At 36.4% G+C, this 14,901-nt stretch overlaps 1 protein-coding gene across 3 annotated transcripts in view; it reads right to left on the minus strand.

The window, feature by feature from the left end:
- Positions 1-14,901, minus strand: part of oxr1 (oxidation resistance 1) — a 282,299-nt gene that overhangs the window by 61,602 nt on the left and 205,796 nt on the right. For all 3 annotated transcript variants that reach the window (XM_062980091.1, XM_062980092.1, XM_062980093.1), the window contains 4 exons: positions 7,572-7,654; positions 4,174-4,281; positions 1,910-2,029; positions 670-822 (listed from right to left, as the gene is read on the minus strand). In XM_062980091.1, coding sequence (XP_062836161.1) covers positions 670-822; positions 1,910-2,029; positions 4,174-4,281; positions 7,572-7,654 — 464 coding nt within the window. The remainder of the gene's footprint in view (positions 1-669; positions 823-1,909; positions 2,030-4,173; positions 4,282-7,571; positions 7,655-14,901) is intronic.

The raw sequence follows: 14,901 nt of genomic DNA on the forward strand, positions 1-14,901 counted from the left end.
ACTGACATTAAATTGTTGAAGATTTTGTTTGTTTTAGCTTTAAAATATGAAAATAGTTTTGTCTGATGTTTTAATTCACCTGGTTTGGGACAGAAAGAAAAAAAACCAACTCAGAGAGGGGTAAGTTAAATTAATCTTTGAGTTGAGACATGCCTACACTTAAATTCTGGAGAGTCTCATCAGGATGCATGAAATGGTAGGAAGCTGTAGCAGGATATCCCTACACTTAGCACACAAAATGAAGATTTGCTTTCTGTGTGTGTCCCCCCCCCCCCCCCCCCGGATTAACCTTGTGCCATGGTTGGTTCAATCTGTGAATGCAGAACCCTTCACGCCATTCACAATCATATTTTTCAGACTTCATCTTAAAAAGGGAAGATATTAAAAAGTGATCCCTTTTATAGTGGAAGATATGATTGTCCCTGACATTGGTTTTCCAGTCACCATCATCACATGTACAAACTTGGGTTAGATTTTTCAAATCCAAAACTACATTTATTTTGCCAGCACATATTACTATACTGACAAATAAAAGTACAAACATAACTAGTTTTTAGGTTGGTTTCATTTGCACTATTGTAAATCAGTAAATAAACATTTGTTTCCATGAACAGTAATGGATTCCTGAGGCATAACATTATTTAGCAGAGGAGGTAGAGTGTTCTGTACCTTGTTGTTAGTTATGTATTTACAATTGATTTTGAGAAATTTCTCTGTGAAAGCTTCTTCTTCCTCTGAAGTGGAGGAAACCACTCTTGCAGGCCGAACACAAGTGTAAGTTGGTGTGGCTGTTGCTTCTTTCCAGTGTACGCCATCTGAATCCTACAAAGATGAGAGGAAGATTGGCAGAATAAAAATTACAACTACAGTAGAGTCTCACTTATCCAAGTTAAACGGGCCGACAGAAGCTTGGATAAGCGAATATCTTGGATAATAAGGAGGGATTAAGGAAAAGCCTATTAAACATCAAATTAGGTTATGATTTTACAAATTAAGCACCAAAACATCATGTTATACAACAAATTTGACAGAAAAAACAGTTCAATATGCAGTAATGTTATGTTGTAATTACTGTTTTTATGAATTTAGCACCAAAATATCACAATATATTGAAAACATTGACTACAAAAATGGCTTGGATAATCCAGAAACTTGGATAAGCGAGGCTTGGATAAGTGAGACTCTACTGTATCTGGGTGTGATGGGAATATTATTTGGCCCAGTCTTAAGATACCCCAGCAAACATGTTTGAAGCTAAGAAATACTAATGAATAATTAAAATGATTTGACTTAAAAAAAACCCACAGAGTCAATGGTTAGTTTTGAATTTCATCATAAAGCAGACTAATCAAAATATCCTAACAACAAATTAAAAATATCTCAAACTGTTCTTCCCTCCAAAAAACCAAACTTTTAAATTAGTATGGATTTTCATCTCGTCTCACCTGCAAGTAAGGCTCATGGATTCTAAAATCTAGGAAAGGCTTCATACTGATATTTATACTTTGCTTTAAATCTCTGTCATTATATTGCATTTTTCAGGAAAATTATCAGCTACATCTACAAATGATATACAGTACACTGGTTTTGGTGAAGTATCGAACTTTTAAGATAAAGTTTGATGCAGCAACTCTTGTACAATTTTCTACTTTAAAATACCAAGTATACCTCTGGACTAATTTTGTTTTTCAAAAATGTACTTCAGGCATTCAAGACAAGAATTCTCACCCAAGTCAGTCACGTCACTTTCAAAGAACTTGGATAAGTTAGGTGATTAAACAGTTTTCTGTCACACGGCAGTATGGTAATAGTTAAAATAGTAGAGTCTACAAAGTTCCCTTCAGACGCCTCCTTAGGAATGCCAAGCATAACTTAATGTGCCTTATCCTATCAGAGGACATTTACTTACGCTTACAGCTGTCTTCTCAACTTCCGCTTCTGAAGATGTAGGTGACAAAGGACTTACAGGACTAAGAGAAGGAGAACTCTCCACACTGGAAAGGTATTCTGGATCAGGAACATATAAAATCTATTTTATAAAAAAACCAAATGTCCGATCAGCACATCATCAATTTGCAAGATTTCGACATAAGCAAAATAGAAACACAATGTTTTCAGAAGGCTAATAACGAAGTTGTTTCCATACATGTTTGAGACACAGATTTACAATACTTCATATTCTATGGATGAGACCAATGGACAGCTATACATGCCTTTCAGTAATTTCTTTTTTTAATGCATCTATCTACTTCACCAGATATTTGTGGTGCTCTACAGGCATTATGTATATTCACATTTTCAAATTCGCAAATTCATAAGGATATCAAGATGCTTGTTTTGTTTATAAATCTATTGTCCTTCCAACTCTATTGTACACTTGCAAAACCGTCGAAAGTCACTTTCAACTTGTGGAAAAATTCCATCAGCATTGCCTCCAAAAAAATCCTGAAAATCTCTTGGGAAGACAGGCAGACAAACTTCAGTGTTTTGGAAGAAGCAAAGACCATCAGCACTGAAGTAATGATTCTCTGCCATCAGCTCCACTGGACATTGTCTGAATGCGAGATCATCATCTCCCAATACAGTTACTTTATTGTCAGCTCAAGAATGGAAAAAGGAATGTTGGTGGACAGCAAAAGAGATTTAAAGATGGGCTTAAAGCTAACAAAAAGTGGAGTTAACACCCAGATCTAGGAAGCCCTGACCCTAAAAAGTCCTAACTGGAGGTCAACTGTTACCAACAATGCTGTGGATTTTGACGAGCAACGAATAAAAGACGAAAGGGAGAAACGTGTCAAGAGGAAGACGGGTCAAGAAATCCCTTGTCAGGATCTCCTTCCATCTAGAAATCTATGTCTTCATTGTGAAAGACCATGCAGATCTAGTCACTTATGGACCCACCACCAAGACTCTCCCTTTGGAAGAAAATCATACTCAACCACGAGCAAACACCTATCGTATGATGATAGCAATGGACTGAGCAGGGACTACTTTGTTAAATAGTCTAAGGACCCTTCCAGATAGGCCCTATGTCCCAGGAGTTGATCTCCGGTTTTCTGCTTTAAGCAAGATTATACTGCCAGATAATCTGGGATAAAGAGATAACCTGGGATCAGATCCTGGGCCTGTCTGGAAGGGCCCCTAAGATAGTATATGGAAATTTAAGGTGAATAAGAACTCCCTACTTAGTTTATCACATATCACTGACTATGTCATCTGACCATAACAAGAAATTCCTAAGTAATTTGGGTGTATTGTGTCTCAGGTTCTACCTTCTATTCGTCTTTCACATTTTCTCTCAGTATAAAAGACTACCATAAGCCTTTCTCATTATTTTTTAACAAAAGCTATGCTAGCCTTTTTTATATACGAAGCCTCTGAAGAATATCAACATTTATATCACCTCTGCTTAGTTTATTGGCGGGTCTTGGAGACTAGCTTAAGATAAATTCACTTCAGATTGCTTTAAATATTTGTCTTTGGGCATGGTTCCCTACAAAGGTAATATAAAAGCCAGAATAGAATCTAATTTTGTTAACTAAGAACAGGACAGGACTGGAAATTCAAGGTAAATGTATAGTTTTAATAAAATCTCATGCCAGAAGCCTTCCTGAATCAAACAGCTTCATATATCTGGTGTTGATAATCAGATTTCTGAATGCTTTTCCACGTTGAATTATAATACAGCCCTTCAATAAAAGACAGAACTTCAAGGACAGGGGCACAATAAACTCTTCCTCCCCTCTCCTCCCGCCAATATATTCGTTTTCTACATAGCTTTTCCCTTTTCCTAATTTGAGGGAACATTTAAAATACCATGAGTGAGGATAACAATCTCAGAACCGTTACACATCAACAACAGAAATCCATCTTTCATGCATGAAAAGCATATTTCAGTCCTTGTAGTTTTGCAGCAAAGGTGTAACTATATCTAAAAACATTATTCCACTTCTGCAATCTCTTGCAGAACAATGGGACTCTGCCTTTCCCAAGTGAGACTGAAGGACACAGCCTATTTTTTTAACCCTCCTTCACAACAGAATTCAGCCCCAACTGAGGGCAGGACACATATATTACTAAATGTTAGATAGTCAATGATCAGCTTCTTTCCCATCATCATATGAAAAGAAAACTATTTGATCTGCCTCCTGTATGTTATACAACAGGTAATACCTGTCCAGGAACAACTGCTCTGGAAAACAGCTTGTTTAACTGAACCAATTCGTTGGGGGTTGTATCAAACTTCAAGGCAACGGTATTCAAAGAATCTCTTGACTCAACCTGTTAAAAGAAGATGCATATGATTTATACATATGATGCAATTTTTATCTTTATTTTTGTCAACAGTATTCGTGTAAAACAATGCAATCCAAAAGACACACACACACACACACACACACACACATGTTACTTCTTCTGACGCCCTGCTAAGAAGAAAACAAGGAAGACTATTTATTCAACAACTGCAGATTCATTTTAGTAAGAGTCCAGAGCTGCTTTTATATTGTTCCTGGGGAATTTTCCATTCTCTGTTAAGGCAACTTTCAGGGTCAGACTTAATTGTCTTCAGCATCCATAATATTTAACTCGTTTTCCTTTATAATGGATTCTGATGCCTTGAACAAAATCCCAGAAAGGAGGACATAAACTGATAGCTGTTGTGCTCTTTATAAAAACACCCACTACAAGCATTTGGAGCAATAATACTTTTTCATGTGTTTCAAATTGGAATTGGAGTTCAAATTTTACAAGAATGCCACTCCAAAGTTTTTCCCCATTTTATATTTACAGTACATGCTTGCATGCATGCATATTCACTGACAGAGCTAGTTGTAACTTTAGGATGACCTTTCCGGACTCAAAACAATATGACAATATATTAATTTAAGTAATCAAGTGTTTACATTTCAAAAAATAAACTGTCTCACACACACACAATTCATCGGAATGAGCCATCATAATTTCACTTGCTTCCAAACGTATGTTTCGTGATTCGTATTCTGTGGCAGTCTGCTCATGACATTTCTACTCAAACACAGATTAATGTGCATTCCAATTCGTCTACAATTCAAGAAAATGCTGTCAATTCTGTCCCTTAAAAGCTTTGCCTCATTTCCTACTATACACAGTGATTTGCTAAGTTCAGGAGTACTAGGTCTACTAGAAGAAAGATCATTTACCAAAAAAAGAAAAATGAAAAAAGGAAATGGGACAATTATATGTTTGAACTTTGGCATCTCAAGAATCAGAATATTAATGGTTTCTTAATTTTTATTGACAACAAATTTTACTGCTTAGCACAGGAAATTATATTTCTAAGCTTGGATCAAATAAAAACAAATTCAGCCAAAATTTCACATAAAGGGATAAATTATTACTTTGAAAGAAAGTGGCAGCCACATTTCTAAGAAAATCTTCCATTCCTCTGACAGGATACTACCATCGCCTTCTACTAAACATCATTTTCAGCATATGGGAGAAGGAGATATTTTCAAAATATTTTTACAATTTATATTTTAGAATAAAGTTATTTCCAAAAAATGCATTGCTTTAAGAATTTACTAATTATACAAGATGAGTAAGAAACACTTTACAAATAAGTAAAATCACTGCATAGATGGAAGTGGGTAGAAAGAACAATGCTTTTATTTTCAAGTAGAAAGACAATATGCAATTTCAGCCAATGAAGTTGGCAACAAAACTCTGAGGGTCTAAATTACTACCACTATATATTTATTGACTCACAGTTATTTCACTTAAAACTTAGGGAATTCCCCCTAGAAGCCAAGATAACTAAACTGAGACTACAATAACTCAGACATACCATGGGAAGACATGACTCACTAGAAAGTATGATGCTTGGGAAGATAGAAGGTAGTAGGAAAAAAGGATACTCAGTCAAGGATGCTATGGCTCTGAGTCTCCAAGATCTGAGAGGTTGCTGCGTATAGGGTGACTTGGAGGTCTCCTGAAGTCACCATAGGTCAAAGCTGATTTGACAACAACAAGGCATTTACACAATGTAATCAACTCTACTAATGTTATTCAAAAAATCAACCAAAAAAAAAAAACTTGGGTTGACTTATACATGTGGTTGACCTATATACAGTATCTAGAAATAGTATTTTAAATGACTTGCCAAAGAATTGCTTTTTGCATGTATGTAATATAAAATGATGAAATCTTGGTACATTAATACAAATTAAGTACAGGTTTTATTAAGTGATTCACTATTGTGTAGCTGAATAAAGCACTGGAAAAGTATGGTTCACTTAAAACTATATCAGCTGTTATAACCTGATTTACCAAAAATTATTGGTAACAGATACGTCAAAATATAGTAATTCTCCACCATGTTATCATTTGAAATCTATTTGTTTACGAAAAGAAAATAGAAATTATATCACACTAAGCAGAGAGTACACTGAAAACTTTCAGAGAGCTTGCAGATGTATGGGTAGTAGAAGATATCCTAACCCCTTTTTGTTAAATTGCAGAAACATGATAGGTGGTATGCATCACACTGATTTTAAGTAAAGGATTATGATACAGTAAATAACAACAACATTTGTATTGATTGCTTTGAGTTGCAGGTTTTTAAGCAAATTTTGGATGATTAGTGATGCTTTTTATGTAAACTCCTGCAATGGCAGGGGGTTGGACTAAATGGTCCTTGAGATTCCTGCTACCTTTACAATTCTGTAATTCTTAATAAATTCACTTCCTAATTACATTTCATGGACATATACTGGTGAATATTACTGAAAATTCCAACCAACTGATAGAAGTTCTCACTACAGTTGGTTCTGTTTCTAAAAGATTTACAAAAAATATCCAGTAGATGGAATCCAAGACTGCCTATGTTTTCATAAGTTAAGTGCATTTGTTTTACTTGAACTATAGGAGCTTTATTGCAAGGACCACACTGCAAATCAGTTAATATGCCTATTTAAACATTATACAATTTGATTCATAGCTAGATAGGCAATACGTAACAAAACATTTTTCAATTCAGTTTCCCCTAGTAACCAGAAATGTGAGCACTGACTGCAGCACTGTTGAGGGTCATTTGAAGAACATAGCTCCATTTTCAGACACTGCTGTAGAAAACAGAACGGTGTTCTGGAGTAGCAACAGCTGAATGGAAATTATTAAAAGAACACATGAACATTTTTATAAACATTATGAAGATGAAGTAATATGTTCACATGTGTTCAACACTGGAAGCTTTAAGGACAGTATGAGATTCTGAAACTCTGTTGCTCTTTTGAGAGGATAATGACGTTTCTGTACATAAAGGCATATTCTATTAATTTACAGAATATTTGAAAGGTTAACTTTGTTTCATTAGAATTACTCTGCATCATTACTGTGAAGACTCAAAATGGTACTTGTCAATCCTGCTAAGATGATCAGCTGCCTCTCAGAGTTATAGTCCAAAGCAAAAAAGGAATAAAATAAAATAAAGATAACATGCAACCATTTTTTTCCTTTTTAGGCATTATTTTGATGTTTAAAATATCAAAATATTTAAACACTTTCTTCATATGCAATGCCACCAGAGTACTTACTGTGTATTCTATAGTCCCTTTAGGCTTTTGAAAAGACATTCGTCTCCCATCCTTCTTGTCGAGGGTCTTCTTCTGCCCGGTATCTGAAAAAAAATGAGGTAAAGCATGTGTTACATTCATTCTTCTTTCCCTCTCAGTATTGTCACAGGCTGCTGACTACAGCCTGCAGACAGACATCAAATTCGCCAGTTATAGAGCTTATATCCTGTGACTCCTGGCTCAGCTTAACAGGCAACTAGCTGCCAGAACAGGGGCTTCATTCCTCTGCTCTGCTTTAAGGATGTGACTAATATAAACAACTCCGGTGATCAGTAATACCTGCAAACATCCAGGGTATTCTCAATTCATAAAAAGCTAAATAGCAAAATAGAAAAAATACTGGGTAAGAGTTTAATTAGGTCTACACCCCACAAGATTTGCCCATCACCTGCAGTAAATTACGCAGAGCTTCTGAGATAAGACCTAGTTTAAAGCTACACTTCCTTAAAAATAGCAGTGGCACAAAAATTAGAACATGTTAACAAACACTTGGCTTTTTGGATATAGGACATACAGGCAATGCAATTGCATAACTTGTCAGTTAAGAAGTGCAATGTTTAAAGAACAACTTCTCAATATGTGCAGTACATTTTCCTCAGCTCCACTTTCAATCTTTTGAATTTAACTGCAAATTTGCAAGAAACTGGAACTCTATTCCAGGGAAAGTTGCACTTGTTTCCAACACCAGCTACCATTATCAGAAATTGATTTATGTGTGGGCTATCTCCAATTTCAAAATAGAAGTGCTGAGCAATGCATCTCACCATCTACACACCATCTGCTTTCTCACAAGAAACAAAACTCAAGTTGCATATTTGAGAACCATGCTTTAAAAAAAATAGAACATACACAAAAGATGGAACATCCCAAATTTTGCCTTTTTATAGATTGTGGCAACATATTGTTTCCTCAGGTTGGAAAATATGTCACTTAAGGTAAAGTTTGAATCCAAATTATTATATCATCTGTCCTAAACGTTTTGTATGTGGTGTGGCCCTAGAAAAATATTTCAACAAAGAAAAATATTAGATTTCTTGGACACTAGGAACATGGGGATTTTTAAAGGCCTGTCCACAAATGCTTCTAGATAGCAAAATGACTGACAGAATAAACCAGTTCTGCACACACTGGCAATAGAAAATGTGGTGTCCTCCAAACATTTTGGACTATAGCACCAATAAGCCCCTGTGATTGAGATCATAAAATATTTAGTCCAAAATATTCAGAGGATATCAAATTGCCTACTGTCAGTATAGAATTTCATGGGACAGAGAAACCAGGAGAAGCCTCAAAATAGAATGAGATACTATAGAAAGTTCATATAGGATCTCATGAAACAGAAAAACATCAAAACAGAAGGAGAATCTATAGAAAGTTCATCTTTAAGCACTCTCACCACTTGATGCTTCTTTTAAAAAACCAATGACATGACTAGCAAAGGCTTTAAAGAAGAATCAAAAGGGATATTAATTATTTAAAGAACAATTAGGATTTTTAAGTTAATACATGTAATTTTCTCCATATGTATAGGAAGCCTTTCACAGAAGTACACCACAGTACAAATATATTTTGTCACAGCCATTACCAGTTAAGATATCATGAGTATCTTGGCACACTACATTAAAACCTGATCACAGGCCATCAGTCTATATTCCCACATTTACTATTTGTTATTATAAATGTTCAGCTTAGTTATCATTTAAGTACAAATACCACCCAGGAGAAAAAACTGAAGATCATATGTAGACATTAATCTCTATTTATGAACAGTCGGAGACTTTGGTATTATTTCTGTCAAAAGTCCTACACACTGAAGTGGTTTATGACAAACTGTTGTTTGATGGAGAGCAACATGCCATTTCTCCAGTTAGTGAAGGCTATTCCCAACTGATATGTCCTTTAGAAGCAAAGAAGTCTAGTTCTTGCTAACCTGCCCTACCTGAGTAGATTTTATATCATCTCCTGATACTGATCTTCATCTTTCTACCACAACATCCCAAGTTTAGTTATCAAAATGATAGAAAAGCATATTATAGCCAAAAAGGAGGGAGAAGCAGGCAGAGGAATAGCAGACTTACCAGTAAATCATCATACCCAGAAGAGAGGGAATCGTTTAAGGGGCTAAATGTGTTGCTTATAACATGCTAAGCGTTAAAATCATGTTATTTTAAAATTTAAATCAAGTGACTTGTTGAGGGAGGGAGAGAGAGTGAAGATAAATATCAAAGGTCGAATTACCACATAGTCATGTATAAGTCAAAAGCAAGTTTGGGAGCAAAATTATGGCTTATGTAAGGGTCTTATGCTACCTTGATCTAACCATCTTTCCTTCAACAGCTAAGCTACAAATACTACTTTCAAAACTTCCATAATTTCAAAAGCAGTTTGATTTAGGATCTATGACAGAAAAATAGTAAAAGACTAAATTCCATGAACAAATTAAACTAGTTTTACATGCTTGGAGATTATCATTTTGTCTTGACCTTTCCCTTCAGCTTCTTTTACTGGTGAGAACAAAGCTAAGTGCAATTTAAAAAAGAACAAACAGAACAAAAATTAAAATGAAGCAGATGCACAACTTGTATCACAAAATAAAATATTATTTAAAAATGTTTGTACTTCAGGATTAATTACCATTTAGAAACATTTCAGAACAAATTATAATCACCATGCTAGTGCCCATTTTAACTACGAGCAGATAGTTCTCATATCCCACTATTTTTCAACAACAAGATTAATTTAAACCACTTCCCTAACTACACTGCCATCCTGTTTCTGATGTAGAAAGTAGCATGGCTCAATTCTACAAAGTGGAAAATCACAGCTTCACATAGAGCCTGTTTCCCCCTTTCAACAAAACAGAGAAAGAAACTGTTTCTCAAATCCTTATGTTGATAAAGATTTTGAATCTTATTGTGACTCAATCTCACAAGAAAAAAACAGTTTCATAAATATTCCCAGATGCTGTGAAATGAAAATCCCAAAAGTTTAGGCTATTTATTATGAAGATGCAGATTCACAAACTCCTGTTGCTTTTTTTTTCCCCTGGCATGCCACATGAACATCTTTTATTGTACTGGAACAACAATATTAAGAACCTCTCTGTAAGACTTTCATGTACTGATAAGTTAGTAAGGCCAGGCAACAGTACTTCCAGAATTCACTGAACCAAACCTTTCATACGTCTTGCATGAATTAACAGATTTCACAAGTGAGGCTGTGCAAATACTACTATGGTTTGTAGAAACTATGAGCAGTAAGGAACTGGGATCTCTCACTCACACATATCTCCCCTGCCCCAAAGCTACTTGACTTCCATGACCTAGACATTTAGTTAGAACCAAAGCATTACAAACCTAGGCCAAATCTATTCAATACAATCTCTATGAAGATCTTTGCAATCTGGTTTATAAAGAAAAGCGCCTAGTCATATTGACACTCATCGGCTTGTCAAAGAACAAGCCTGTCCAGTACAATACAAAACTGCACTACACTAGTCTTCTTACATTTATGCTATAATTATGTGGTAAATTCAGTTAATTTAAAAGATTCAACTAATTCAAAAAGCACCTAATTTAAAAGAAAAAAGTATATATTATGTTGATACTGGGTCATTGACTTGGCTAGACAAGGCTAATTGAAAAAGTGAAGCACACAACTTAATGTCCCAACACATTATGCTTCCAGAACAGATACACACAAGAATAAACTCAACACCTGCACAGTACCAGAACAATTTTGCTTGAATCTGAAAAGTTTCTTTCAAATGCAGACTCAGAAAGCCCCTACTTCTCCTATGAGATCATATCACTGGCTTACATGGATCAATACACTGGATCAATACACTATATATCAGCAGTTATTTCAGGTTTCAAGTAGCAGACCTTTTAAACCTCACTGGTGATGCAAAAGCTATGCTTTCAACAACATTGAATGATTAATGTTTCTTTACCATTTTAAAATGACATTTCAAAGAGTGGCAGCTAATTCTTTGTAACAATTATGAAAAATATATTTAGAAAGTACTTGCTGTGGCTTATGGGAATCATTTGTTGACCAGGTAGAATAGCAGTGAATAGCCTTGCAGCCTCAAAGCCTGGCCATTTTCTTCTTATGCCAATCCTTTTTTTGGTGAGCTGGAATACAATGGAATAGGCTTGCTGCTTCGAAGGCTGGGTACTTGTGTTCTGGGGAAATGGTTTTTTGGACAATTTGAATTGCACTGAATAGCCTCGATGCTTCAAAGTCTGGCCGCTTTCTATATAGGGGCATCCTTCCTTGGGCAGGTTGAATGGGACGGAGTAGCCTCGTGGCTTCAAAACCTGAGGGTTTTCTATCTAGGGGAAATCTTGGTTGGTTACTGTAGAATCAAAACAACCTTATTCTGAGTTCAAACGAGAGAGAAAACCTATTTAGCTGATGACTAAAATAAAATCAGATACTTTTAGGCGCATACACAAGGACAGTATCTTGTCTTTAAAAGCATTTCATTTATTCGAAGGGGGAATTTTATATACAGGTTTTTAAGTTTCTAAAAGTTTTGATTTCTTGCATGAGAAGTCTTTCATATTTGCCCAGGAGAAAAAAACATATCAGAAGAGCTAGGAGGTATACACTTGTCAAGGGAACTCTTTCTCAAAATGTCTACCTACTTAACTGTAATATCTTGAAAATCCAGTAAAATTAAGACTTAAAGAAGAGATGGTCAGGAGGGGAAAATGAATTCAAGTCTGTAGTGGACCTTTCAAACATCTATGTGCTCATAAGTATGCAAGTGTATAACATGGTTACTGCTTTCCTGACCTCTCCAAGCTCTTTACTCTCAATTACTACCTTTTCTGTCCCTTCTTGTCCATCTTCACAGTTATGATAAAATCAGAGGTGGGAGAGAAGACTCTTTTGTTCTTTTAACTAACAGTTTTTTTCTTTTGCATATACTTTTAACTTTGCTTTTTCCAGAATCTCCTTGAAAGGAATAAATTCTGGCAAATTCTAGATTCTTTATGGCTAAATTATAAGCTACATCTGCCAAAAGCAGAGACAAAACTGTTAAAGGTGGCAGGAGCCCTGCTGTCTTTTGCATCTGTTCACTGTGTCCTTGTTCTTATCCATCCCTTTCTTTCTCTAAGTTTTGCTGACCAGAGTAAGCAAAAAGTTAATCCATTTCAAGGCTATTTCCTACCAACTCTGGGCCAGGGCCTTGAAAGTTTATTTTGGAAGCACATACTTAAAATGAAAACACAAATATGTTACTCCTGAATATTTAAGCACTACTGTTGAACAGCAGAGATCCTTGAGTCAATCCTAAAAGCTAGTAAACTGGCTGGGATTTCTGGGAGTTGTAGGCCAAAACACTTGGGGACGCAAAGGTTGAGAACCACTGATCTACGGATAATTCCTGCAGATTTCAATGGGACCTAAAAACATGCTGATGTATGGCAGCATTAATTTTAAATATGAAAGACAGTTTCAGGGGTTTGTATGCTGGGACAGCAGCTCGAAATAACCAACCACGGGCAAGATGGTCTATTCTGTGCTATGCACAAAGCATAAATATGTGGGGAGATGGTTCACCTTCCTTTCATTTCATTTCTCTCAAAGAGAAAGCAGTTGCCATTCACTTGAAAAAGCAGGCAACTAAGAAGTAATCAAAAGGAACATCTCCTAGGTGTGTCTTCACCATCTGGGAGATACAAGAGAAAAAATGGCACGCCTGGCTGCCCTGAGGAAAAATAGATAAGGCAATAAAAATTACAGCTACTCCTGCCTCTGCTACCTATCTCCTCTTTCAATCTTTCTCTCTGGGAATCACAGCAGGGGTTCCTGGGTGATAGGGTCCCCAGAACCTATTTGTTCCTTAAGAAACAACTCCCATGTTAGACATCATTTCTTTTTGCTCACTTGTCCCCTCTCTCTTCATACAGGACCCACTAGGCTCAAACACCACCACCACACTGACCAGAAGTGAAGTTAAGAGTCTATGCTAGAACAGCCTCCTCATTACTTCCACTAGATAATGTGGTGATGGGTACTGGGGCCAGGAAATGCAAGTCCTTATGTTTAATCCCCCAACAGTAAACAAGCAGAGGTGGCAATTCACAATCCTGCAAGGACTTTCTTACTCAAGGTCATGCCAGGACCAATCCTTCTTGCTATGCCACTCTCACCTCTTCACTCACAGCAAGGCTTCCAAAGTAGATCCTTTCAAGATGTGAGAGTAAGTGATCCAACCTGCAGAGAGCAATTGAGCAATCAGAGAAACAACATCTTATCCTCCAAGATGCAGCCTCTAATTCACTCTGTATTTGGCACTGTAGGAAGAATTAGGCCTGGTAGCTCCAGTCCGCATTGATGGACCATCCAGAAGAAGCTTGAAGAACCCGGGTCTTTCCTGATGTAGCTGGATTACTACTCCTGTCATTCCTTACCATTATCAAGACTAACTCAAAACATTAGGAATTCAAAGTCCAAAAATAAAGTCTCCTGCCCTTAGTATAAGGCAGTGGTTCTCAACCTGGGGGGCCCAGATGTTTTTGGCCTAAAACTCCCAGAAATCCTAGCCAGTTTATCAGTTGTTAGGATTTCTGAAGTTGAAGACCAAAAACATCTGGGAACCCCAGGTTGAGAACCACTGGTATAAGGGAAATAAGATGAAGTGGCTGCTCGCGAGTCAAAAACATCTATGCCTCCCCCTCATGCCCCCTCATGCTAACGTAAGAGATTAGCAAGAACAGGGGTACCCAAACTTTTTAAACAGGGGGCCATGTCACGATCCTTTGGACCGTTGGAGGGCCAGACTAGAGTTGGCCACTGAGCAATAATGATTAATAATAATAATAACAACAACAACAACAACAAAAAAGAGGGTTGGCAGAGACCCTTTGGGCCATTGAGTCCAATCCCTTTCTGCCTGTGTGCACCGAAAGCACAAGCACAGCACCCCTGACAAATGGCCACCCAGCCTCAATGTTAATAATAATAATAATAATAATAATAATAATAATAAAGAGGGTTAGAAGAGACCCCTTGGGCCATTTAGTCCAACCTCCTTCTGCCTCTGTGCACCAAAAGCACAAGCAAAGCATCCCTGACAGATGGCCACCCCGCCTCAATGTTAATGATGATGATGATGATGATGATAATAATAATAATAATAATAATAATAATAATAATAATAATAATAATAATAATAATACAGGGTTTTGGAACACAATACTCCTAACCTCACAATTGTGTTAAAAAACAAAGTATGGATTGTCGATGTTGCAATCCCAGGTGACAGAAGGATTGA

Source organism: Anolis carolinensis, chromosome 4, assembly GCF_035594765.1.
Source record: "Anolis carolinensis isolate JA03-04 chromosome 4, rAnoCar3.1.pri, whole genome shotgun sequence".
Classification (NCBI taxonomy): Eukaryota; Metazoa; Chordata; class Lepidosauria; order Squamata; family Dactyloidae; genus Anolis; species Anolis carolinensis.